Below are 26,883 nucleotides of genomic sequence, written 5' to 3'. Positions count from 1 at the left end.
GGATAAATCCAAGGTCCTTCCCCTCTCTGCCTCTGACCAGACCTCTCTTTCTCAATCTCCTGGACTGGATGTTCGTCCAGGTCACACCCATTAACTGTAGGTGGCCCCCAGGGTTCTTCTCCCTCTACCCCATTTTTCTTGGAGATCTCATCAGTGACTATGGTTCAACGATCATCTCTGCTGATGACTCCTCTGCTTAGCCAGTGTTAACCTCTCTTCAGACCCGTGGCTACCCTCTACAACTGTCCATTGGGCATCTCAAACTGGATGTCCCACAGACATGTTAAACTCAGCATGTCCAGAACTGAACTTAACATCTTTTCCCCTCAAACCCTCGCCCTTCCAAACTTCCCTGTCATTACTGAAGGCACCACCATCCTCCTGGTCACTCGGGAGCTTACTGGGCTTACTATGGGGGTCACACTGAACTCCTCTCCCCCCATCCATATCCCATCTGTCACCAAAGTCTGTCCATTTTGCCTTCTCATAGCTGTCATCCACACCCCCTCTTCTCTGACACTGCCACCACCCTAGTGCAAGGCCTGGTTTCCTCATTCCTGCTGGGGGTCTGCCTGCCACAAGCCTCTCCCCGCTTCAGCCCATTCTCCATTCAGCTGAAAAGTGATCTTCCTAAAGTGCAGGTCTGACCATATCACCCTACTCAGTAACTTTGGTAGCCCTCTGTTATCTCCAGGGTCTGCTATCAACCTCGGTTTGGTGTTCAGAGCCCTTCACAGCCTGGCCCCCCTCCACCTTTCCAGTCTTGTTACACCTTGCATCCCCCCCTTCCCATAACTCCTTGATCCAGTGACACTGGCCTCCTGGCTGCTCCTCTAACAAGACCCTCTATGTCCTGACTCCGGGCATTTTCACCGACTGTCCCCCATGCCTACAATGTCCTCCCTCCCCATCTTCCTCTCCTGACCTCCCTGGCTTCCTTCAAGTCACCGCTAAAATCCTACCCACTACAGGAGGCCCCTCCCAACTTCCCACACTTCTAAAGCCTTCCCTCTCTTGACTATTTCCATACTGTCACCCCATTAGACTCAGCTCCATGAGGGTTGTCTTTTGTCTTTCTTTATGTCCCCAGGACTTAGCAGTGCCTGGCTCTTCCATAGATAGTCTACATCCTACATACACAACTATTTGTAAAACAAACTAAAAAGAGTGGGGAAAACCAGGGTCGGCCTTTTTCAGCGAATTGGAATGGAAACATTTATTGACTGACTATGACTCGCTCATTCTCCTCAAATCAGCGCTGGGGCCACAGTTGAGGAAGGATATTGACAAACCAGAAGAGGGCAGCCAGGACCAGAGTCCATGCTGTATCAGGAACAATTTTAAGAACGAGGGGGTGTTTGGCTCAGAGAAACCTCAGGGGGAATGCGATACCTGCCCTGGAAAATACGAAGGGCGGTCATGAGGAAGAGCTTATCTGCTGGACAGAACCAGGGGTGATAGGAGGTGGAAGCATCGGTTGGAGGCATGGTTAAACTTGAAAGGAAAACCATTTGGAAGTGTCCAAAGTTGGAAGGGATTGCCGTGGGAGGCAGGGTGCCTCTTGCCACTGAAGATAGGCAGAGGCAGGGCTACCACTAGTCAGGATGTGGTGGGGAGCACTCTTGGTGATGTCCAGGTTTGACTAATTGCTCTCCAAGTTAGGCTGCCTGGCACACTGGCTCTGCTACTTCTTCGTTTTGTGACCTTAGACAACTCACTTCCTCGCCCTTCTCTGGACTGCCTCAGTTTCTCCAGCTGAAGACTGAGGAGTGGGACTAGATGAAGTCTAAGGGCCCTCCCAGCTCTAGGCTTCTCACCCAGGCCCATCCAGGCTTGTGACTCAGTGGCAGGGGCTCAGGGCTTCCTCTGGTTTATGACTCCCAAAAACATCTATCCAGACAGGGACTGAAATGGTTACATTGGAATATAATCTTTCCCCTTGTCATTCATTCCAACATTCCAGGCTGTCTGGAGGCTTTCCTGATCCGGTTCTGGCCCCCAACCTGCCTGTCCATCCTATCCCCATCCATACACAGCCAAGGCTGAAGGCAAGCCCCCACTCCCAGCCCTTTGCCTGTGTCACTAATGGCCACAGGGAGCTTTGGGCATGCTGGGATGGGGAGGGGGGAGAACAGAGCACAGAGACAGGGTCTGGGGCTCTTTCCTTCTGCTCCCTCACTGCACGACTCTCTGGGCCTCCGTCCCCTCAGGTGTAAAATGAGGAAAATCACCAGGGAGCTCTGTGGGATAGTGACAATGGAGACAAAGGAGAGTGTTGGGTTGAACTGTTTTAGGAAGGATCTCGGTAGAAGGGGGGGTGACCCCCGGGATGAGGTAAGGTCTTTGACAATCAGCTGGAGAACCTGGGAGAAGAGAAAGTTCAGGGAGAACGGGATAACTGCTTCTAAGTATCTGAGGGGCTGTGGAAGAAGGATTACACTGATTCTGCCTGACCCAGAGGAGAGTGAGGAGAGCTGCCTTAGGAGGGAGGGAGGAAGGAAAGAAAGGAGAGGAAGAGGGAAAGGAAAGAGAGAGGGAGGAAGAGAGGGAAGGAGGGAGGAAGAGAAGGAGGGAGGGCAGCAGGGAGGAAGGGAGGGAGAGAAGGAGGGAAGGAGGAAGGGAGGAAGCTCTCCACCCCCAGAGGATTCAGGCAGAGGCTGGAGGACTGCTTTTAAGGGATGAGGTAGAGAGACTCTTGTCTGGCTGCAAGCTGGGCGAGCCGCCTCCTCTGCCCAGAGCATTCACTGGCCACCACGTGACACCCACAGGTCACAAACACTTCCCATTGAGGGGCAGAGGGCTGCAGTATTTATTTTCTATTTTCAATAACCTTATTCTTAATTCTAACAAGTTTTTGTTAGCTGTCGTCAGGCACTGACATAATAAAATGAGAGCAGGATTGGATTTTTCCATTCCATTTCACTGAAAAAGGCTAACATTGTTTTTCCTCACATTTTTAAAATTTGTTTTACAAATAATGACTATTGTGTATGCAGAATATAAAACATCTATGGAAGAGTCAGGCCTGGAACACCATGGGCATATTTTATACATGTCTACACAGCTACTTGCTGGCTGTGGGATCCTACGCAAGTCACTTAATCTATTTGCCTCAGTTTCCTCATCTTAAAAAGAAGTTGTCATGAGAATCAAATGAAATCATTGTCAAGCACTCAGCACAGTGCCTGGCACACAGTAGGTGCTATATAAATTTATTATTATTATTATTGTATAGATGCATGTATGTGGAAACCCAAAGCAACAGAGACAGAGAGAGAGAGACAGAGAGAAAGAATGAGAGGGAGGGGGGAGAGGGGAGAGAGGGGAAGGGGGAGAGGGGGAGGGGGAGAGGGGGGAGAGAGAGACAGAGAGACAGAGAGAGGGGGGGGAGAGACAGAGAGAAGGAGAGAGACAGAGAGAGAGATAGGGAGAGAGAGACAGAGACAGAGAGACAGGGAGAGAGAGAGAGACAGAGAGAGAGACAGGGAGAGAGAGACAGAGACAGAGAGACAGGGAGAGAGAGAGACAGAGAGAGAGACAGGGAGAGAGAGAGAGACAGAGAGACAGAGAGAGAGAGACAGAGAGAGAGACAGGGAGAGAGAGAGAGACAGGGGGAGAGAGAGAGAGAGAGAGAGAGAGAGAGAGAGAGAGAGAGAGAGAGCGAGAGAGAGAGAGAGAGCAGAAGAGCCATGTGAAAACACCCTTCAATTTCCCTCTTCTGCACTGGGCAGTAGTGACTGTAGGGAGCCTCTGTCAGTCAGGCTGACTTCCCCAGCCTCCTTCCAGTTTTGACTTTCCCATCCTTACCAATGACAGCCAAGAATGCTCTAGCCTGGGAGTTTTTAACCTTTTCTGGGTCTTGGACCCCTCTGACAGTCAGTCTGGGGGAGACTATGGACTGAGTTTTCTCAGAATCATGTTTTTAAAGACATACAGTAAAACACATAGGATTACAAAGAAAACTCCAGGTTAGCAGAAATAAAGACATAAATTTCTTTCCTCACCCACGTTCATGCCCCTCCCCCATCTCTGTTCTAGCCCATCCCCAGTTCTCTAGTTATTAAGGCTAAGATGGCAGCTGGGGGTGGCTAAAGCTTTCCTTTTGCTCCTATTTGCCCGCGGGCTGACTTCTGCTCTCTTTTTGGGTGTGGCGATGGTTTGGCAGGCCTCATAAACACCCCTAGAGTGGAGGATGATGGGATGGTATCTCAGCTATTCCTTCATCCTCCTCATCACTCATCACCCATACCCCCAGGCCCACCTGGCTATTAATCAACCAACATTTATAATCTACTATGTGCCAGGCCCTGTGCTAATCACTGGGATAATTCCATCCCCAGGGGGCAGGAGGCACCTTCCTTGTTTTCCATCCTCCTCCTCTGCTCATGATTGTACCAGGAAAACCACAGAGACTAGTCATGGGCACTCTAAGCAAGGATGAGCTGGACCTGTCTCACCTCCGTGGACTAAATGTTTCACAGGTGAAGGATGCTGGTGGCCTGTCTGGCCCGCTGCTAACTTCAGGGTCTCATTCTCTCTTACCTTGGGAATGGGCACATGGTCCCCTTGTGTCAAATGCGCTCCTTCCCAAGGTATCACTTGTCAATAAGCTTGGATATCCTTTGGTTGTTAAGTAGACAGCAAGAGCCAGGTGGCACCAGAGTGCACAGAGTACTGGGTGTGGAGTCAGGAAGACCCGAGTTCAAATCTGCCTCAGACCCTTACTAGCTGTGTGACCCTGAGCAATTCATTTAATTTCTCTCAGCCTGTTTTCTCATCTGTAAGGGCACCTCCCTTCCAGGCGTGTTGTGAGGCATGTGAGACGATGTATGTAAAACACTTTGCACACCTCCAAGAGCTCTCTATCCATTCTCCTGTTATTAAGTCCCTGATCAGGGTTGATTACTGGATCATCTGTTCTTGTTCTGTGCCACTACCCAGGTCACTAATTGGGTCCATTACCTTGAGTTTGAAGCCATATGTGTGTGTGTGTGTGTGTGAGAGAGAGAGAGAGAGAGAGAGAGAGTGTGTGAGTGTGTGTATGTGTGTGTGTGTATACATATACATTATATATACATAGACATATATATACGTAGACATATACATGTATTTTTTTGAGGGGCTGAGGAACAGTACTAAAGGTCTTCAGGCATCTATATTGATGAAGTAATGGACTTTGTCACTAGCTATGACCCTGGATAAGTTACTTGTCCACTCCCCCAAATATTCCTCCTAGGTCCAAGAGAGGGATGGACCAGAGACAGAGGTTGCTGAAGGAGTCAGATCACTTGATGAAGGCTCAGCCCCAAACAGGTAGCTGTGACCACTTGATTAGCTGATCATATGCTTCAGGCGATGGGTAAACCAGGACCCATGCTGGAAATTTGGCTGCAAAGAGGCAGCCAAGCCTTGTATTGGGGACTGGGGGAAGGGGCAACTGGGTGGATGAGACCATGGAGGGAACCAAGCATTTGGACTTCAACTGAGCAAGCTTGGGAACCCAGCCTGGGTGGGTTCCATGGGAGCTGCAGCTGGAAGAGACTTCATCCCCTCCTGACGCCCCCCCTTTTACTGAGGAAGAAACTGAAGCCCTGAGAGGACCAAAACTTGCGCGGTGTTGTAAATAGGAGAATCATGATTCAAACCTATGTTTCTGGCTCCCAGTCTTGGGATTTTTCCTTTGAAGCCTCAGGATTTCTGGAGTGCCTTTGCAAAACCACGAACAGATAAGAAAGCCTGGAGGGGGGACCATAGAGGGACTAGACAGTGCATGTGGGAGTGAGGTGCCCCCCCCAAATCAATCAGGGGAGACAGCAGACATGGCAACTGAATGCCATTAACAGTAGCAGCAGTTTGGACTCTTGAGTGCCCAGAACTGGTACTGGAAGGGATCTGAGAGGTCATTTAACCCAATCCATACCTGAACAGGAGTCTTTGTGGTCATTGAATCTCTGCTTAAATATCTCTACTGGCAGGGAGGTCACTATCTCCTAGCAAAACCATTACACCTTTGAACAGCCCTGATTGTTAGGAAGCTTTTCCCTGACTAAGCTTGGGGAGAAGGTGTTGAACAGAGAGGTCATGATTAGGGTTTATCTGGGGGAATTTGAAGCACTTCCCCATAGAAAGTGTGGCCAAGACCACTGGCATCTTGTGGGGAGGACACAGCATTTCTGATTGACTCCCAGAGGTGGGGGATATCTCCAAGATGATTGGCTGGCCAGGACTGAGAAGGATGACTCTTGTCAGAGAAGCTGAGTCTCTTATGGTCACAAAGTACACCGACAGGCCAGTCTCTCATGGAACTCCTTTTTCCTCACCCGTGTGGTCCCCCAGTTTCCTCCCCCCACCCAAGGAATTGAGCATGGCTGCTGCTACAGATGGTCTGAGAAGAAAGATTATAAGTACCCGCTTTCCCTGTCCAAGAGTTGGCAGCACCCGGACACTGACACTGTTACCCAAGCACCCTGATGCAGAAGCGCATGGCTGGGGCATGTCCACACGGTCCCAAAGCACAGATGATAGACAGTGTTCATGAACATCTAACTCCTCTGTGGAGAATGGAGAGCTTTTTGATTCTCCATGTGATTCTCTAATCTAACCTTCAAGACAGACAGATTTCCCGAGGCGGTTTGCTCAATGGAAAAAGAAAAAGATCACCTGCCTAATTCCTGAGGACATCCTACTTAAGAAGCAAAGCCAGGGATGGATTGAGGAAGCGCACCTCCTGTGGGGAGGGGATTGATTGTTCAGTAGCCCTGACGTGTGTTTGTTTCTCAGCCTCATCCAAACTGGGGGGTGTCCCAATCCGTGGGAGGGAGCAGGTGGCTGTGGAGGACCTCGGTGGCCAGCTGGGGCTCCATCAGAGTATCCAAGGGCTGTCCCAATGGCAATACCGATCATTTCCCTTCTCAGAGGACCCAGTGGGCTCTACGTGATTCTGTATCTGCTTGTGGATTCCTCTGAATGCATTGCAAACTCTTCATGTTTTACAGGGTGGAATAAAGCCAATCCTTCACATCCATACAACTGCCCAGTGGAGGTGCAATTGTCCTGGAGTCCCTCCAGGTGTGGGGCAGTGAGCCAAAGTGGGAAGATGATGCCAAGCTCTCGAGTCCTGCCCTCCCCCATCGGATTTAGGTCTGGGGGAGCCCAGAAGGTTGGGGGAGGGTCATGGATGATTTGTACACTGAGCCAAAGTCCGCCTCTTGGCAGCTTCCTCCTGTGCATCTGCTCAGCTCTCAGAGGCTGAGGAAAACGATGGTGATCCCTCTCTCCTTTTAGCCCTTCAAACACTCAGGGGAGCTGAGGGTTTGGCTCAAGAAGGGCTTAATCATCCCTCCCATGATGAGGACCCAGCACTCTGGAGGGGGACTCAGTGTCTGGAAAGCTATGGAGGACCCCAGAAGAAGGCTCAGACTTGTCCTGCTCGGTTCCCCCGGAGCCAAGTTCAAAGCTGGGCACTGGGAGGGCGTGCAGAAGGGTAGATTCAGGTTCAAAGGGAGGAGAAAGCTCCCAACAATTAGAGATAGCCAAAAGTGCAATGGCATTATCTCTGGAGCTAATAAGCTTCCCACCAGGTAGGGACCAGATGCCCTCTGAAGACCCTCACAGAGAGGCAAAGGGGCAGAACCCTGGCATGGGGCAGGGGATGGTCAGGAAACTGGCCTGGCTGGGGGGTGGGGTGGCAGTGAGGATTTGTCCAGGCCAAAGCTGAGGGAGAGGATAGAGGATGTAGTCATGATAGAAAGAGCCCTAAATGCCAGACTCAGAAACACGCTTTGAATGATTTTGAGATGGGAATGAAAGTCACCACTGAGAATTAAGAGGAAGAGCCTCTCAACCTGTGCAGGGGGACACTGAGTCAGAGCTGTCTGCAACTGTGCAGGCTGAAAAAAGGCAGACAAAGGACCCCCTCACTGGGGGATGGGGAGAGGCCTGGACGGTGGAGAAACAGTAATCGGGGTTCCCATGTCAGCCTGCCCCTCAGCCCCAAACAACTCAACTCAGCAGTGTTTATTAATTTCCTGCTATGTGCCAGGCCCTGTGCTAGATGCCAAAAAGGACACAGTCCCTGCCCCCCCCCAGGAGCTTCCACTCTACTGGACAGTCAGACGGCTGGACTCCTGCCAAGAGGCCCCAACCAAAGACCCAGAGAGGCACCAGGGAGGGGGCAGGGCAGAAAGCAGTGTCCTAAGGCTTGGCAGAGCTCCCAGGCTGCACATAGGATCCCAGGCTTAGGAACCGAGCCAGTGCACGCCCCAGATGTGCTGGGAGTCCAAACAACAGACCAGCACCAATTTCTAGGGTTGTTGGAACAGTAGAGGCTCCTCTAACCCCTCACCGAGCCATGGGCCCTGGGTTACAATCTTGGGGTAGGGGTGCCAGGGTCTGAGGCAGAGAAGACGTGGCAATCATGTTCAAAGAGCTCCAGCCATCAGGCCCAGTAACAGTGGAGGAATTTCTCATTAGGCCTCAGAGCAGAGGGAGAGAGAGGGCGAGGGGCAATGGACTGAGGGGGGAAGAAATGGAGGGCATTTGGAGAGCCTGTGCAGCCCCTCAGTTAAATCAGGACAACATCAAGTCCCAGAGACCACCTGGAGTGCCATGGGCCTTCAGGGCTCTGGTAGTGAGCCAGCCCAAGCCTGGCCTACGGCCACAGTCCTGGGGAACCATCCAGCTAGCAGGAGTTCTTGGGAGGAGGCAAGGGCTCTAGGAGGCTCTGATGCTGCCCAGAAGAGGCCAGAGCACTGGCTAGGAGGTGGGCACTGGCCTCTGTCCTTAGGGAGATGCACGAGCTCTTCTTTCCCACCTGGGGGCACGGTTGAAGATGATGCCAGTGAATGGACTGCCTGACCCAAGCCTTGAGCCAGTGAGGCCCCCCACGCTCCCACCTTCCTGAAGCCAGATCTCAGGGAGGCTGTGAGCCCCTCCGCCCCTGGCCCACCTGGCCTGGCCCAAGACATTCTCAGGCCTCCCTAGCTTTGCCCCCTCCACAGAATCCAGGCCCTGGGCACCTACTTGTGGATGGTGAGATGAGAGTCATGTGGCCTTCGGTGCTTCTTCCTGTAGGACCTGTCTGGGAGAGAAGGAGAAAGCTCAGCTCAAGGCCGGGCCAAGAACCTGGAGAAGGGGATGTTCAGCCCTCACAGTCAGAACCCCTGTGCCCAGCCGTGGGGCACACCCTGACTTGTACCATTAGTGTTCTCAGTGTGTCTCCTCTCCCACCTAAATGATGAGCTCCCTGAGGGCAGGGTCTGGGGGGCTTCTCCTCTGTACTCCCCAAAACTGGGAGCTCCCTGAGGGCAGGGTCTAGGGGGCTTCTCCTCTGTACCCCCCAAAACTGGGAGCTCCCTGAGGGCGGGATCCGGGGGGCTGCTTCTCATCTGTCCTCCCCCAACACACATTACAGCTCCCTGGGGGCAGGCAGAGCCTAGGCAACATTCACTCGAATTTGAGCTGACCTATATCATAGCTCAGCTGGGCTGAGCTCAAGACAGCAGCCTATTCCATCTTTACAGCAAGCGCTGATCTTACAAAGGGCTTGGTCCCAGCACCTGAAAGGCTCACTACTCAAAGGCAATGAGGGGCAAAGTAACACCCCCCCCCACCCCCCGCCGCTACCCCTCCCACCTCTGCTGGCAAGTGCGTGGCCAGGGAATCAAATCCGGGGCTCCTGACTTGGAGGTGGGAATTCTTTGCACTACCTCACACCTCTGAAGGCAAGGGCAACCCTAATGCGGACCAGCTGGGATAAACATTGAGAGAGGCATTTGCTAAGCATGTACTGTGTTTGTACATATGTGCTGTTTGTATGCCCCCAAGAGGTAAGAAAGAAATGAATAAGATCTGAGGGTCTTAGTGGACGCCAGGCTTAACACATACTGGTTGCCTTTGCAGTGAGATGAGACAACTAAGAAAGCTTATGGACTCAGGGGCTGTAATGTAAAGTAGAAGGAGGTCTAGGAAGCCGGGGCGGGGGAGGGGGGTGAGTCAATGCCTCTGCTGCTCTCTGCCCTGGTCAGACTGCATTTAGACCGTTCTGCTCAATCCTAGACACCACGTTTTAGGTGGGACATTGAGAATCTGGAGCGAGTCCAGGAGAGGCCAGTCAGCCTGGTGATTATCTCTTGCAAGGACTTGGCACCTGGGAGGTTTAGGGTGAAAAGAAAGCTGAGGGGGCACCTGAGAACTGTCTGCAGGTACTTGGAAGACTGAGGCTGGGGAGGGATCAGCTGTGTTCTAGGGAGCAAATCCAGCAAGGGGGAGGCTGATTCAGGCTGGAGGTCAGGAAGGTGTCCCAGAGTGGATAAGTGCAGAGGAGACCTGACCCAGGGCACTCCTGCTCTGGGCTGGGCCACAGAGGCCCCGATGGCTCCTGCATCCCTGAGCTCACTCTCACTCTCTCTCTCAAGGAAATGGTTCCCTCCTGGCTGAGTGGGACCTGGGATGGGGCTCTCAAGGTCACAGCCGAGACTCATGATTTGTCATCACTTGGCGTGGCTCCAGTCTGAGAGCATGTGTCCTTGTTGTCCCCAGTTTCTGAGAAAAATGATTCTGGAAACAAGAGGACAAAAGCTGTACCCCTGGGATTCAAAGAAAAGGCTTGTGAAATCGGGCCCCTATAGACAGATACAAGAAGCAATCAATTCCAGATGCCCAGCACACTGGGGCTTTGTGCCAGGAGGTCTGCTCAGGCTGCAGTGGGGTCCCCACGGAGACGGGCGAGCCCTCCACGCCTGCCCCTTCGGGGACTCCCACTCCCTTAGCTTTGGGGGCTCTTGTGAACAAAAGCATCTTGGCCCCTGCATTACAAGGATTGTTTCTTTTTCTGCTTCAACTTAGACTGAGCTTTTTGACAGCAAGGACGGTCTTTTGTTTCTCTTTGTATCCCTAGAGCTTAGCATAGTGCCCTGGCACATAACCTGACCTAGATTTGTGCTTAATAAATGTTTGTTGACTGACTTCAGGCTTTGGGGCCCCACAGAAACCCAAGAGGGTCCTATTGATAATGGTGGCTAATAATCAATGAAGAAGGACTTTAGCCTCACCTACACGGGGGGATTCCAGGCCCTGAGGTCACTGGTGGACCCTTCTACACTCCTCTGCACCATCTCAGATGGGGGGTGCTCCCTGAGGACAGAGCTGTCACCTCTCAGATAGGAAGTTTGCCTAACAAATGGGTACCATGGGGCTGGAATCAATGAGCTCGGGCAATGATCCAGAATGGTCTTTGGGGGAGAATCTGGGGTCACCTGGTCCAGCCCTGGTGTGGATGGGTCACACACATGCCCAACCTCCTGCCCCTTCACTGCCTCCTCATCTTGCTAGTCTGCTCCCCTCCTTCCAGCACCATCGAGGGAAGGAGCACATAGACCTGCTCCCTTCCTTCCCTTCCTGCCCCTCCTACCCCTGCAGGTTTGAAAGCCTGCTACAAGCTCCCCAGAGCTGGGCGGGGAGGGGCTGGGCTGGCACATTCCATGAGGATGAGCCTTGAGCCCTGCACGGGAGATGGTCCTAAAGGGACCTCCCACTCTGGCAGGGTGCCAGCCCCACCACACCCCCACATGTCAGACATTTTCTATACATCTGCTCATCCCAGATCAACCTCTGGCCTGCTCAGGCAGATGGCAGGCTGTTGGGAGCAGGATAGAGGTGAAAAATGAGGACAGGAACCAGGGAGGGCTAAGGACTCTAACCTAGGGCTGCTGCCTCTCAGGCTACTGCTCCAACAACCACAGGCACCCCTTCTATTCTCCCCAGGACCCAGGGAACCAGACGCCTGGGCACTGCCTGCAGACCCATTTTGAGGGGAGTTGGAAGAGACCATTGAGACCACAGAGGGCAATCCACTTATTGTACAAAGACCCAAAGACTTGCTCATAATCACCTGGTAGTAAATGGCAGAGGTGGGATTGCACCTTGGGTCCTCTGCTCCCCTGCTGTATGGTGCCTGCTTCCTCTCCCCATGCCTACTTAAGCCCCAGGAATCTCACCCTACTTCCTATCCAGGGGAGGCTTCTAGCTCTGGCCCAGCCCTTTGCCAATGAAAGCCAGGTCCCCACGCCTTCTTAGGGCTGTCCAAACCCCTCTGAACCCCAGCCTTCCCTGGGGAAGAGAAGCCTCTGTCTTATAGAGGGCACAGTGGGTAGGGGGCAGTCCTTAAGTATCAGGAAATATGGGGAGGGGCTGGGTGGGAGGACAGAGGATCTTCCTAGGCCCTTCCCACAGCACTGGATACCTCCCCACACACCACAGGTTAAAGTTAAGTGGCCAAGCCCCAGCTATTCCCAAGGTATCAGCCTTAGCCTCTGGGAGCCCAGGTTAAGATGTCTGTGGCCACCAGGGCTGCCCCACATCCACAGCAGGTCTTTCTGGGTCCAGAGCAGAGGCCCAGTTCTCCCCCAGACCCTGATCTGGCTCTCTGCTGCCCAGTCCTCAGACATCATGCCCTAGGGACAGGAGACACCCCTTCTCGACCTCTCCTTGGGCCTCAAGGCTTTCAGAACAGAGACAAAAGATGTCAGGCCCTGAGAATATGCCTCATTTCCAGATCTCTACAGAGCAGGTACTCAGAAGGTCTGGTTTCCTGTTATTCCCCTGCCCCAATCTCACCCCCACTATATCTCCCCTTCAGAAAGGAGGCTCCCTGAGGGCAGGGCTGTCACCTCTCAGATGGGGGACTCCCTGAGGGCAGGGCTGTCACCCCTCAGATTGGTGGGGGACCTTAAGGGCAGGGCTATGTCACCCAGCTAGGGGCTCCCTTGGGGAACTCTGGGATAAAGAATGTTTACCCAACAGTCACACATCCCCACTCACTGCATCTGATGTCACACATCTGTTCAGGAACTGAGTAATCCACATCTGTCCTCCAGCCCTGTGGAGACCCAACAAAGATGATTATTCTTCTGTTCAAAAGTACAAACTACTCTAAGACTTTATCAGCCACATTACCTCCTTCAATCCTCATAGTAACCCAGTGAGGGGGGGTTTACAGGTATGATGAGTGTCTCTGTTTTACAGGGGGAAACTGAGACCCAGAGGGGAAATGACTTGGCCAGCTTTACACAATTAATAAGTGAGGGATAGAGATTTGAACTTGGACCCTTCCTGACTTCAGGGACAGTGGGTTGTTTTTTTTTCCCTACTCAATCACCCTCTGACATCCCTAAAGATGCCTCGAGGGCAGGCCCCCACATACTTCATTTTAGGACAGCTCTCAGGATTACATTTGGCTTCCAGTTCTTCCCCTTGGGCAGAACAAAGTTAATCCCACCTCTCCAAGGAGACCCTTCAGTTACCAGAAGGCAGATATCCCTCCCTCCCTGAAGCCTGCTCTTCTCAAGGTTAAACAGCCTTTCATCCTCCAAATGATGCTCAAGGGGCATGAACTTATGCCTGTCTTCTCTGGATTTCCCTTAGGCTTCTTAAGGTCCTTTCCTAAAATGTGTCACACAATACCCTTTGGCCCAGCACTGGCACTTCTAGGGCTGTATCCCAGAGAGATCATAAAAACGGGAAAAGGACCCACATGTACAAAAATATTTACAGCAGCTCTTTTAGTGGTGGCCAAGAACTGGAAATTGAGGGGATGCCCATCCATTGGGGAATGGCTGAACAAGTTGTAGTATATGAATGTAACAAAATACTGTTGTTCCATAAGAAATGATGAGCAGGTGGACTTCAGAAAAACCTGGAAAGACTTGTATAGACTGATTTTGAGTGAAGTGAGCAGAACCAGGAGAACATTGTACACAGTGACAGCCACTCTGTGCAATGGCTGACTTTGACAGAGTTAACCCTTCTCAGCAAAACAGGAACGTAAGACAACTCCAAAAGACTGATGATGGAAATTGCTACACACCCCCAGGGAAAGAACTCTGGAGTCTGAGTGCAGATGGAAGCGCACAATTGGCTCTCCTTTTCTTTTGTTGTTTTGTTTTATTGCTTCATTCTCGTAGTTTCTCCCATTAGTTCTAATTCTTCTATACATCATGACTAATATGAAAATATACTTAATATGAATGTATAAGTAGAGCCGGCATCAGATTGCACGCTGTCTTGGGGGGAGGAAGAAAATTTAAAACTCAAAATCTTATGGAAGTGAATGTCAAAAACTAAAAATAAGTAAATTTGTTACCAAGAAAAAAAATGTGGCACACAGCAGAGCCCAAGATGGCACATGGGGTCTGAACAGGGCAAAGTACAGTAGGACAATGGATCATCTCCCTATAGGACCAGGGAATCAGAGTTGGAAGGAAGCCTTCAAATCCAACCCCTCTCATTTTACAGATGAAGAGTCTGGGGTCTAGGTAAGTTAAGTGATACAGGTCATAGGTGGCAGTCAGGATTTGAACTCAGGCCCTCTGACTCCAGAGCCAATACCCTTTCCACTATGCCTCAGTAGTCCTGGACATGGAGCCTCTTTTAATGTAGCCCAGGTTTGCCTTTGCTTTGGGGGTCTGTTGTGTCATACTGTGTGCCCAGGAGTCCCTGAAAAGCCCCAGTCTTTCTGGCTCTGAACCACTATCTAGGCCCTCTTCTCCACTCTTGGTTTATACAGATGTCTTTTTGAAACAGAAAGGACTTTACATTAATCTCTTAATAAATGCTTGTTGATTGAATTAAATACCACTTTATGAGATTCGGCTTATTGTTTCATCAATTATTCCAAAGATTGGCATGAAAATTGTCTTGGACCCTGACTCTGGCATCCACCGCCTTTGTTTTCCTTCCTCTACGAGCTCCTGGAGGCAAACCACATGAGATGTCACAAGGCAGGACACATTCTGTGCCAAGGGAGGGCTCTGAGGTCAAAGCAGGGGAGGGAAAGCTCCTTCTGGGCTGGGGGAGGCTGAGGGATAGCACAGGGAGCTGGAACTCCATGCTCATCATTTCCTGATTTTTCTTGTCCAAAGAGCAGGGCAGGAAAGCCTCTAAAACCCTGGCTAGGTCAGAAATGGTCCCCAGGTCCCAGGGTCCCTGCTGGATCACTAATAGGATAACAAGGCTGGGAAGAGGACCCTCAGCCAGGTATTTGTTGTCTACACCTCCTGCCACTGTCTTCCACCTGTAGAGTAGCCCTTAGGAGACCTTGGACTGCTATGTAGTCTCCAGTGACTGTCACAGTGACTCCCTAGAACAGATTGCCGTCCCACCCCTATCCAGGAGCAAAGGGCTTAAAGCAGGCTCAAGAATTAGGGCTAGATTCCAAAGAAGACTAAGTTAGATTCAACCAAACAGGTAGATGAATAGTTGTCTGCCTTTGGCAATCTCCTTCCCCTTCACCTCCCACCCCCAGTCAGTCACAGAGCTTTGTGGAACCCACTTCTGTGATATCTTTTGGGCAAGTCATCTGACCTCTGTCTGCCTCAGTTTCTTCAACTGTAAAACAGAGATAATAACGGCACCTGCCTTATTATAGGGTTGTTGTGACGCTCAAATGAGATAATATTTATAAAGTGCTTATCACAGTGCGGGGCACATATTAGGCATCTGATAAGTACATATTCCCCATGGCTACCAGGCCCCTGACCTTTCACAATCACTTCCTATCAGGTCTTCCCCCCTCCCCCAATCCCTCCTCTTTCCTTCCTGCATTGGTCCCTCAAACACTGTCAGAAAAATTCAGTGAAGTTGTTCTTCTGCTCCAAGATCTCTGGGGGCTCCTTATTAACTACCGCGCCAAGGCCAAACTCTTCTACTCAGTGTTTAAAGCCCATCCAGCTCAGGTGCCACCCTACCTTTCTGGCTTCTCTCTCACATTACCCCCTTTCACACACTCTCTAATCGGGTCACACTAGACAATTCTGCCCCCAAACACTCCCTAAATTGTTCTGCTTCCACATCTTTGCTCAGGCCATTCCTCATGCCTGGAGTGCCTTCCCGCCCCTTTAACCTATTGAATTTCTGCTCTCTTTGAAGGCCACCTCCTCCAAGAAGCCCTTTTGCATAGGCTACAGTATCCCATTCTGCTATGACCTTGGCTATGACTGTATCATACGATGAGCACCCCAGCCCAGGCTCCCACAAAGAGATTGGCTGGAGGAATGCTTTCAAAGGCTATCTCTGTCACTTACCTGTGTGAGCAAACCACTAAGCCTTCCTGGACCTCAGTTTCCCACTTTGTAAAATGAGAGGGTTAGACAAGTGGTACCTTCAGGCTCTTTTCCTATGAGCCTGTGGCCTCCTCCTCAGGCCTCACAAGCCTTGGTAATTACAAAACTCTCTAATATACTTAGCATGTAACACCCTGGAAAAAAAGCTGGGGGGGGACATCAGTGAGACCCCCAGTATTAGATTTGTTGTGTTTGACCCAGAGGGCAGAGTGTGAGCAAAGAGGGGGTGTTTCCAATTTAAGCCAGATGCCAAGCAGAGCTTCCCCAAGGCCAGATGGAGAAGGGGTGAGGTTCCTCCTCCCTGGGACTGGCTCAGCAGTCTGGACATCTACTTGGTGAAGATGATTCTTTTTAGCCAGATGAACTCCCCAAAGGGTGCGATCCTACAGAGTTGGGACTCAGCTCTCTCTCAAGCCTGGGGTACACTGAATCCTCCTGCATATGCAGAGAGAGATGAGACTCGGTAGAGAGAATGCTGTGTGCTGCCGCCTACCTGCATGACAGACTTACCCAGTTGGCTCTAGATATTCTCCTGGGAAAGAGATGAGACCTCAGCTCAAACCGAGAGAGAGAGAGAGAGAGAGGAGAGAGAGAGGAGAGAGAGAGAGAGAGAGAGAGAGAGAGAGAGAGAGAGAGAATTTGGAATGGCTCACATTGGCCCCAGCTCTCTCTCTCTCTCTCTCTCTCTCTCTCTCTCTCTCTCTCTCTCTCTCTCTCTCTCTCTCCCTCCCTCCCTCCCTCCCTCTCCTCCCTCTCATCTCTCTCCCTCCCCCTCCCCTGCTGTGTCTCTCTCCTATCTTTCCCTGTCTCTCTCTCTGTCTCTCATCTCTCCCTCTCTGTGTCTTTCTCCTATCCCTCTCTGTCTCTCCGTCTCTCTGTCTCTCTGACCTCTCTCCTCCCTTTCTGTGTCTTTCTCCTAGCCCTCTCTCTCTCTGTCTGTCTCTGTCTCTCTCATCTCTCTCCCTCCTCCCTCCCTCTCTGTGCCTCTCTCCTATCTTTCTCTGTGTCTTTGTCTCTGTCTCTAGGTTTGAGCTGAGGTCTCATCTCTCTGTCAGCTGAAGAGCCCATTCATTGTTGTATATTCTTTGGTATGATCTCATTTCAGCAATTTCTCTGATTTCTGTTTGCTTGGCTAAACAAGGTTACTTGCTGTTTTCTATTTATGTGCTTTTTGTGTATCCAGGTGGGGTGGGAAAGGATGAGTGAAGTGAGATTCAGCCTCCTCCTCCAGAGTGTCCAGAGAAGGGGCTTTGCTTCTGAACCCAGCCTCAGCTGGCTAGATCAGAGATACTGACTTGCAGCCCTTCATCTCTTTTGGGGACTAGAGCACAGGTTGCCCAGCTCTGGGTGTTCCGGGCCCTCCCCTACCTCTCCCCCCATCAAGCTCGCATGTCTGTGGTGGAGCCTCAGCCCTTGAGTCTCCCCCTTCTTGCTGAGGAGGATCAGACCTCGGATCACTTCTAGCTCTGCCACCCACAAGCTTTCTCAGTTTTAGTCATGTACATTGTATGGCTATCCGTGTTCCTGTCTTGTTCTCCAGCTAGAGAGTGAGCACCATGAGGTGCTAAACTTTGTGTCTCTCCCAGTCTCCAGCACTGGGCTCTGCATACAGGAGGCATGTAAGCAGTGTTAGGAATGAATGAACAAAAGAAAGACCGCCAGTCTGGATCTGCCAGAGACTGGGCCAGGCCCTCCCAAGAAGGAGCAGCCGGTGGGGCCCATTCCCGGGTGCAGGGCCTTGTCTCAACCATAGGAGGAAACGGACGCACCTGGATGCAGATATCTGGGGAGCAGACCTCCGCCACTGGGATGTCAACGTGGCCGATGGCATCCGCATCTCCCTGGGGCAGAGAAAAGCAGTCACATGGGTCCAGCCAGCCCACCCAAGCACCTCCCCCCAGGTCCCAGGGAAGCCTCAGCCTCTCCTCCTCTTCTCCATCAATCCCCAAGCTGTCAGCTCCCAGCTGCCTCAGGGGCCTACGAGCTTTTCCCTGCTCAGCAGGTCCATGATTGTAACAGGATCCAGCTTGTGCCACAAACCCACCCACACACACAAGCACCACGGCACACCCCTGTCTACCCATGTGCAGCTCCACATGTGTGTGAGCACTCCTCCCCCTCAGGTTCAACTCCACAAGGAAACCTCTCTCCTCTGGGAAGCCTCCCCTAATTGCTTTAGTATAGGGACTCAAGAACGGCCTGGGGTTCGGCCCTGGGTGCCAGCAGAGGGATTGGCAAAGGGACCAGGAAAGGTCCCACAGTCGAGGGGCTGTCTAACCTCTCCAAACTCCAGCACATAAGTCCTCTGGCCTGTCCCTGGCATGACTGAGCCCCCGGGCCAGAGCAATGAGGGAAGGCTTCCTGTAGGCAGAGGACCTCGGAGGGCTCCAGGAGTTTAGAAGAAGTTAGGACACTGTGGGTATGTGAATGTTTGACTGTGTCAGTGTGTATCCAGGGCCCTGTCCTCGGGTCTGAGCCAGGGGTTGGCGTCCCTCCTTCCCAGCTCACCTGTGAGCCCACAGAGATCGTCTCAAGCACGTGACAGTGGAAAGGCTCAGTCCGGTTGCAGAGCTGCACCTGGAAGCGGGCTGGGATCCTCGAGATGAAGGAGGCCCGGAACTTGTCCGGTAACTGATGAATCTTCATCTTCCAGCCTGATCATGAGCCCAGGGTGGTCCCCACATGATGGTCACATGGCATGAGGCACAGGTGGGGGCTCCCTGCCCCCTTTGAGCCCGGCCTCCTCTGCCCACTCTTGGCCTGGAGCCCTGGACTCTTCCTTCCATGCCCAGCACTGCCCCCACCGTTACCCTGTCTCCATCCATGAGGCCTGAGATGCGCTAAAGTCCTTCAAGGAAAATCACTCCTTCCCTTTCAAAAATGGGAGCAGGCCTGGCTCTGCTGGCAGTGCCCTCCCTTTCCCTCTTTGCTGGCTAGATCCCTTCCTGTCCCTTAAATCCAATTCCAAAGCCACGCCCTCCAGGGTCACCCCTTTGGTGGCTGCCCCTGTGCCTCTCCCTGACATACTGCCAACACAAGGTTGCGCGATACAGTTACTGGCGTTTGTATGTCGTGGACCAACAAACATTTCTGATGTGTGCCTGCACAGGGTTAGGAGCTGTGGCCATAATAACAGAGACCAGCCACTCCCCTGCCCTCCAGAAGCTTCCACTCTACGGAGGGGATCCCATGTGCACACTAAATACAAATGAAAACAACGTCTGGGTGCGAGGAGGTACAGCAGATCACAAGACTGCGAGCTCTGTGAGTGCAAGGGGGGGGAGCCCCAGTGCAACTTTGTATCTCCTCCGTGTGCCTCCAGTAAAGAAGGCTCCGCATGCACTCTCACTTAACCAATGTTCATTGAGTGGACGAATGCCTGGTCCCTGAAGCTCAAAAATCGTACACTAATACGTTTACCTCCGTGGAAACAATCAGAGGCCACAAAGTGAGAAGGCAGGTTCTCACTGCAGCAAGAAGCCCTCCTTGAGCCAGCTCACCCATCCCTCCACCCCCTGGGAAGACGAAGGGGCCATTTGCTAGGCTGCGGACCCAACACTGGGCAATTACCTGGAAAGCTTCCGTCAGCAAAGGGACATCTCACCCAAGAGCCTTGCAGGGTTGTGAACTGGGGAGAGAGAGAGAGGGAAGGAGAGGTAGAGCAGGCCCCTTGAGGGAAGCCAAAGACTGTCCCACAAAGCCCTCACAGGACCTGCAAGCAGAATGGACACCTCCACTGACAAAGCGGGGCAGGCCTTCAGTGGTCTTCTGACACAGTCCCTTCATTGTACACAAGGGGAAAATGAGGTTCAAAGAGGGAGGGGGGCTGTCTAGGAGCAGGGGAGTGTGAGGAGTGGCCCCCGGACTTGGAGCCAGGAGCCTGGAATGAGCCACGCTGTTTGAGTACCTCCGGCTAAGGCGTGTCCTGGATTTTTAGAAGGCTGGTTTCAAAGGGGAGAAGCCTCAATGGAATTTCACTGCCTAAAATTCTGATGGGGAAGTGAGCTAAGGAGGGATGGGAAACTTTCAAAAATGAAACTAAAGCCCCTCAAAGCAAGAATTCCACCGAGGAGAGAGAAAGGAATTGTCTAAAGGAAGCCACGTAGAGGCAGCAGGAGCTCTCCTACCAATTTCCATTTTAGAACACTTGTTTGTACAGAAGATGAAAACGAGGCCGGCCAGTGATGGAGAAATGCAAGAGCATGGCATGATTCTGTAATCAATCAACAAGTATTATGCACCCTCTGTATGCCAGGTACTGGGGTTCCGAGGACAGAGCTCTCATCGCTGTAGGGGAGACAGCAACAACTTAGAGGTGGATACAAAATGCATACAAGGGAGTTTGGGGGAGGAGTCAAGTACAAAGTAGCAGTTGGGGGTGGGGTGGGCTGGCTCGGGAAAGACCAGGAAGAGAGTGGAAGCAAGGGGGAATGGGAGGTGGAAGACAGGAGGGATGGCAAAGGCAGGAAGGCAGGAGAAGCATGTGAGGCTGGATCCCAAAACGAAGGAGGGGACAGTAACATCCGACGAGGCTGGAGCAAGGCTGTGCTGTAAAAATGGGAAGAGAAGAGTTCGTGCTTTATCCTACAGGCAAGAGAGAGCTACTGAAGGTTGTTGAGGAGGGAATTCACATGGTCAGAGTGACAGAAGAAAAATCACTCTGGCAGTGGTGTGAAGGATGGACTTGCTTGGGGAGAAAACCAATGAGAAAGCTGCTGCAGTGATGTGGGCCAGAGGTGAAAGGGCCTGGACTGAGGTGGCCGGGTGGCTGTACCAACAGAGGCTCAGATGTGAGACATCACAGGGGCAAGATTAGGCCATGAGGTAAGAGGAAGAAGCAGAGGACAATGTGACAGGCACGAATCTGGGTGGCTGACAGGGAATAGCAGCAGCGTCAATAAACACAGGGAAATTGGGAGGAGGGAGGGTTTGGGTGAAAATAGAATGAGTTCCGTTTTGGACACACCGAGTCTGAGATGCCTACGGGGCATCCATGTCAAGATGCCTAGCAGGCAATGGTGATCTGAATCTGAAAGGTCAGGGTCGAGGCTGGGCCTGCTGGCTGCTGCGTGAACAAACCCCCCCCTCTCTCAGCTGCAGGCACTTTCTCTGGCGATCCCCCTCCTTATTTCTTTTCTCTTTGATCTCCTTCCTCATCTTGGGCTTCTGACTTCTCTGGGTTCCTTCAAGTCCCAACTGAAACTTTGCCTTCTCCAGGAAACCTTTCCCAATCCCTGTCAATTGTACTGCCTTCCTTCTCTTAGTTATTTCCTATTCATCCTGTAGATGGCATATTCACTTTGTTTCTTATCTCCCTCATTAGATTGGAAGCTCAATGAGGGCAGGGACTGTCTTTTTCCTCTTTTTATATCTCTTGTGCACTTAGCACAATGCCTGGTGTATCATGGGAGCGTGAGAACTGTTGATTGTTAACTGATTGATGGATTGAAGAGGAAACATCTGGAAGGGTAGCAGTGATCACAAGGGCCGGCCTGGTTTGATCAATTTCTTCTGGCAACAGTCACTAGACTAGAAGCCACTGGGATGCTGTAGAGAGAGTTCACCTGGACTTTGGCAAATCATTTGACATCTCTTATGATTTTATCGATATGATGGAAAGAGGGTAGAATGATAATGCGGTTGGCTGGATTCAGAATTGGCTGAACAATCAGACCCAAAGAGTAGCATTCAGTGTGATTCAAGATCTTTGGGGAAGGAGATGTCCAGTGGAGTGCCCCAGGGATTTGGGCTCTGCTCTGTGCTTTCTGATATTTCTGTGTCCTTATCAATTTAGCAAGCTATAATCTGGGACACTTCCTAGTTGTGTGACCCTGGGCAAGTCTCTTAATCCTGTTTGCCTCAGTTCTTCATCTGTAAAATGAGCTGGAGAAGGAAATGGCAAATCACTCCAGTATCTTTGCCGAGAAAACCCCAGATGGGGTCACAGAGAGTCGGACGTGACTAAAAAAATGACTAAACAGTAACATAAAGTAACCTATTGGGGTAAAAGCCTGGGAAGGCCCATCAGCTCCACACAGGGGTGTACAGAATGAGGTTCCCAGACTAAGGGTTGGGGGAGTGGAGCACTTTCAGAACCCACTCCTCACTCAAGCTTCTGCCTGAAATGTTCATAGCCCTTCTGGTGTGGTAACTTGCCCTGGTCGAGATGCCAAGGCCAGATCAAAACCTGGTCACCAGGATAAGGTGTTCAAGCCCCTACCTGGACAGGTTAGGCCACTGAAGGAGAGTGGGCCCTGGGCAGGCTGCCTCCAAAGGGCTGCCACGGTCCCCTCCTCCCACCGTCCCAACATTTTTGGCAGCGTTAGCAAGGCACACACGGCCTGTTACCTCTGTCCCATATGCCTGTGTCTGTAAAAAGAGATTCTTTAGAACCTGCATCTCTTCTCTGAATCCCTTCAGCCGTGAGCCCAACCCAGACTGGAACAAGAATCCTCCTGAGCCCTCCCCTGACAAACGGTCAGCCAGCCTCTGCTTAAAGACATGGTGGAGATGGAGGAAACTCCCCGCTGCTGAGGAGGCCCAGCCTGCTTCTGACTGTTGGGAAATGGCTGGCTTCCAGCTACGCTTCCTGGCTCTGGGCTCTGAGACCAAGCAGAAGAAATCAAATCCCTTCTCTACACAGCTGCCCTTGGAGAAAGCTCCAAGACATCAGTCTTCCCTTGCCCCTTGTTCAACATCCCTGGTTCCTTCAGCCAAACCAGATAACGTTCCAGAGAAGCAATGATCTCAAGACCCTTCACCTTACTAGGGGCTGGACAAAGCTGGACAAAGGTCTGGCTTTTGAAATGCGTTTTGGACCTGACCTCTGTTGTCCAATGCGTCGGCCCCTTCTCCCAGATCATTTGCTGTTGTTTTGTCATTCCGGTCATGTCCTACTCTTCACAGCCCCATCTGAGGTTTCCTCGGCAAATGTACTTGAGTGGTTTGCCATGTCCTTCTCCACTGTCTGTTTTTCTCAGACAGAAATGCGTGATCTAGGTCCCCTCACAGAGAAGCCCAAAGACTTTCCTCCCTCCAATCAAAGATGTGATATTCAGCTATTCACTAAAATCTGTTCAGGAGGCAGTGTGGTGCAGTGAATTGAGCCCTGATCTTGGACTCAGAAGCCCTGAGATTAAATTCTGCTTCTTCCACTGACTGGCTTTGGGATCCTGGATAAGCCGTGGGGAATTCATCATCGTCACCATCACATCGTATTTGTCAGAAACAAGAGGCTGAAGCACCAGCCTTGGAGCCCTGGGTCACCTTGGACATGTGCCTATGGCCATGAACTTGAGCAGAGCTTCTAACTTCCCCAGTGCTGTCCTAAGCCAGATGTAGACTGTCTGTCTCACAGCCTTTCTCCTTTGTCCTTTGCCCCTCCTAATTGAGGAAGGGGTTTGCTGAAGAACTGGAAGGTTCAAGTCACACCAGCAAGTCCATGCTTTTACCCCTGCTCCCCGCCCAGTTCACATGTGGGCTGTCCCAGGGGGGTGGCCACTGACTCACCTTCATACAAAGCCAGGGCTGTGGGTCCACCTGCAAGTAATGCACCTGCAAGAAAAAGGAGACATTTGATGACTATCAGGGAACTGGCATTGTTTGCTTGAATTTTTTTCAGTTAACAAGCATTTATTTTCTCCCCCTCCTACCCCCTCCCCCACCCTCTCATTGAAAAAGAAAAAAGAAAAACAAAATCTTGGGAACAGACATGCAAAGTCAAGCAAAAAAAATTCCCCCCATTGGCCTTGTCCAAAAATGTGACTCATTCTGCATCTTGAGTCCATTGCCTCTCGCTCAGGAACAGAGGAGTGCTGTGGGGCAGGAAACTGGGGGTCCTGGGGAGGTGTGAGTTAAGCCCCAACACGGCAAAATGTCTGGGACAAGAGCAAGTAAGGTCAATGAGGTCCAGAGCTGGGGCCAATCTTCCTGGGACCCTGTCCCAGGCAAACGGGGAGGAGGAGCTCCTGAGACCCCAGAGAGCCCCCCTGCTGGCTGGAAGTTTTATTTGTTGATATCTCTGGCCTGCTTGGAAATCTTCTTAAGAGTTACTTCTGTCTGAGAGCATTGGAACAAGATTTTAGTGAAAGGACTGTATGTTTGAGCCCTGGGGCTCTGGTCAGATCAGGAAAGGCCACCCCCCACCCACCCACCCAGATGGCATGCTTCCTCACTGGCCCTTTGGAGTTGTGGTAGGTCAGGCCATTGGCCAGAAGAATTGACCTTTTCCATCCTTCTTATCTGTCTACTTGTTTATCTACTTATCTGTCTGTCTATCTATCTACAGATCTATCTATCTACTAGTCTATCTACATTATCTAGCTGTCTATCTACTTATCTGTCTATCTATCTTTCTCTCTTGCCTTCTCCAGCCCACCCCTACCCCTCCACCCCCACCCAGACCTTACACAGGACCAGGCCCTTGATTTCCACCAGAGGTGAGAGAATCGCATGCCAATGAACTTTGGAGCTCAGGTTATATGCATATATAAACACTGCATATCTATATCTCATACATCCCTACATGTCTTCTCCATGGGTTGATGACCAGCCTCCTGAAGGCAGGGACTATTTCTTTTTGCCTTAGCATCCTCAATGCCCAGCCTAGCATCTGGCACATAGGAAGAAATTAAGACATTCTCTTTGTTTGATCAGTCGTCATCATGTGGACTCTCCCAAGACAGTGCTCAATCCCAGATCAGCTGCATTCTGACTCCCAAGTGAGCGGCTGGGAGCAGCAGAGGCCAGGCAGCAGTCTCTAGACCTTGTACAGTCTGAAAGCCCTGGGGCCATGAGGCCCCTGCACTCACGTTGCCTGGGACTGTCCGTTCTGTGTGGCTCAGCTCCCAGCACAGATCATCCGTCTTTGACATCCCACAGAGGTGGACCTGGCCCTGGACAGGGCAGGGGGGCTCCCAACTCAGGGATTGGGTGAAGGGGTTGTAGAAGATGTAATCCCACAGGATTCTGGTGTCTATACACACAGAGACATACACATAGAGGGGTCAGAAACAGAACAGCTCCTCCCTTGTCCCTCCCCTCCCCTTCCAAGCCCTGCTAAGGATCCCCCTCCCCTGGGCAGCCTTTAGTACCAAAGCCAACCCAGCATCCAGCCAGTCCCATCCCACTGGGCAGACAGAGGGTGGTACTAATGAAGCCACAGTCTCAGGGTCCCCTCTCCAGGTGGCCTGGGCCACCCAGCCCGGTTCCACGACCACAGAGAAATCCATCTTGGTGCTACATGGAGACTGGCCCCCTGGTTCATCCTGAGCCCAGGGACCCAGGAAGCCCAGGGCTGGGGGAAGCCTCTCTCAGGAGGAGGGAGAGGGAAAGGAACAGCAGGAGGAGAGAATGGGCCACTCTTCTGAGGGCTGCTGCTTACTTGCCATTTTCAAAGGGACAAATCTGGATTCTCACTGCATCAGGGACAGCAGCCCAGCCCTGCCAGAGAAAGCATTGTCAGCTCAGTTTCAGTGCACCTTCCACCATGTTCCCTGCAAGTACAGATTGATGGAACGAGAGGGGTGCCCAGGAAGGCAGGAGAGAGGGGAACCTGTATTTGGAATGGGAAGACCTGAGTGCAAGTTTTAACTGGGTGACTATGGGCAAGTTACTGTCCTCTCCGGGTCTCAGTTTCTTCATCTGCAAAATGGTGCTAACACTTGCATGCCATACTTTATGAGGATCAAAGGGGATGCTGCACTTTGGAATATGGAAAGTGATGCTACCAGACTCAGTGAACCCTGAGCAACCAAAAATCATCGATGCACTTTGTTTATAGTCTCAGTCTTTATATCTGAATCATGCACCCATTTTGACTTTACCATGGTATTATTAGCTGTAAGATGCTGGTCTCTGCCTAGTTTCTGCCATACTCTTTTCCAGTTTTCCCAGCAGTTTTTGTTAAACAGTAAGTTCTTATCCCAGAAGCTGGGGTCTTTGGATTTATCAAATAGCAGATACTCCAGTCTTTTACCGTTGTGTCTTGCATACCTACCCTATTCCACTGATCGACTGCTCTCTTTCTTAGCCAGTACCAAGCAGCTTTGATGATTGCTGCTTTATGACACAATCTAAGTTCTGGAACGACTAGACCACCTTCTGCATTTCTTTTTGTTAGTTCCCTTGATATTCTAGATCTTTTGTTCTTCCGGATTAATTTTGTTATTGTCTTTTCTAGCTCTATGAAATAATTTTTGGTAGTTTGATTGGTATGGTGCTGAATAAGTAAATTAATTTAGACTGAATTGTCATTTTTGTTGTATTAGCTCAGCCTACCCATGAGCAGCTGGCATTTTTCCAGTTATTTAGATTGGACTTTATTTGTGTGACAAGTGTTTTGTAATTGTGTTCATATAGTTCCTGGGTTTGTTTTAGCAGGTAGACTCCCAAATATTTTATAGTGTCTACAGTAAGTTTAAATAGAATTTCTCTTTCTATCTCTTGGTGCTGGGCTTTGTTAGTGACATGTAGAAACGCCAATGATTTGTGTGAGTTTCCTTGAGGCACTTTGAGACACACAGGCCTGAGCCCTTCTGAGCTTCTCCAGGACAGAACCAGAGGGAATCTGCCTAAATGCCTCCTGCTGGGGTGATTCAGCTGAGGTGCCAGGGAGGATTTCCATGCCCCTGAGGATGGTGAAACCTTGGGGCAGGCTATCTGATGAGGTGGCAGATTTCCCACCTGAGGGACAGTGGTCAACTATCTAGTACAGCCCTGGAGGGCATCCTGATGGGGGCAAGGTTGTATGTCATTCCAAGTGGCT

The 26,883-nt window shown here is 51.3% G+C and overlaps 1 protein-coding gene across 19 annotated transcripts in view; it reads right to left on the bottom strand.

Moving 5' to 3' along the window:
• Positions 1-26,883, bottom strand: part of IL17REL (interleukin 17 receptor E like) — a 57,186-nt gene that overhangs the window by 4,655 nt on the left and 25,648 nt on the right. For 7 of the 19 annotated variants that reach the window (XM_078148011.1, XM_078148027.1, XM_078148013.1 and 4 more), the window contains 9 exons: positions 25,505-25,559; positions 24,929-25,092; positions 23,628-23,672; positions 19,689-19,746; positions 18,627-18,772; positions 17,888-17,959; positions 12,820-12,877; positions 9,022-9,075; positions 8,002-8,812 (listed from right to left, as the gene is read on the bottom strand). In XM_078148011.1, coding sequence (XP_078004137.1) covers positions 8,616-8,812; positions 9,022-9,075; positions 12,820-12,877; positions 17,888-17,959; positions 18,627-18,772; positions 19,689-19,746; positions 23,628-23,672; positions 24,929-25,092; positions 25,505-25,559 — 849 coding nt within the window. In that variant the 3' untranslated portion in view covers positions 8,002-8,615. Of the gene's footprint in view, positions 1-3,899; positions 7,464-8,001; positions 8,813-9,021; positions 9,080-12,794; positions 12,878-17,887; positions 17,960-18,626; positions 18,773-19,688; positions 19,747-23,627; positions 23,673-24,928; positions 25,093-25,504; positions 25,560-26,883 lie in introns of those variants that run through there. The other 12 variants (XM_078148014.1, XM_078148031.1, XM_078148050.1 and 9 more) reach the window with 8 other exon arrangements.

The sequence above is a fragment of the Phascolarctos cinereus genome, unplaced genomic scaffold (assembly GCF_003287225.1).
Source record: "Phascolarctos cinereus isolate Bilbo 61053 unplaced genomic scaffold, phaCin_HiC Scaffold_1;HRSCAF=81, whole genome shotgun sequence".
NCBI lineage: Eukaryota > Metazoa > Chordata > Mammalia > Diprotodontia > Phascolarctidae > Phascolarctos > Phascolarctos cinereus.
This window is presented reverse-complemented; position numbering and strand designations above follow the sequence as displayed.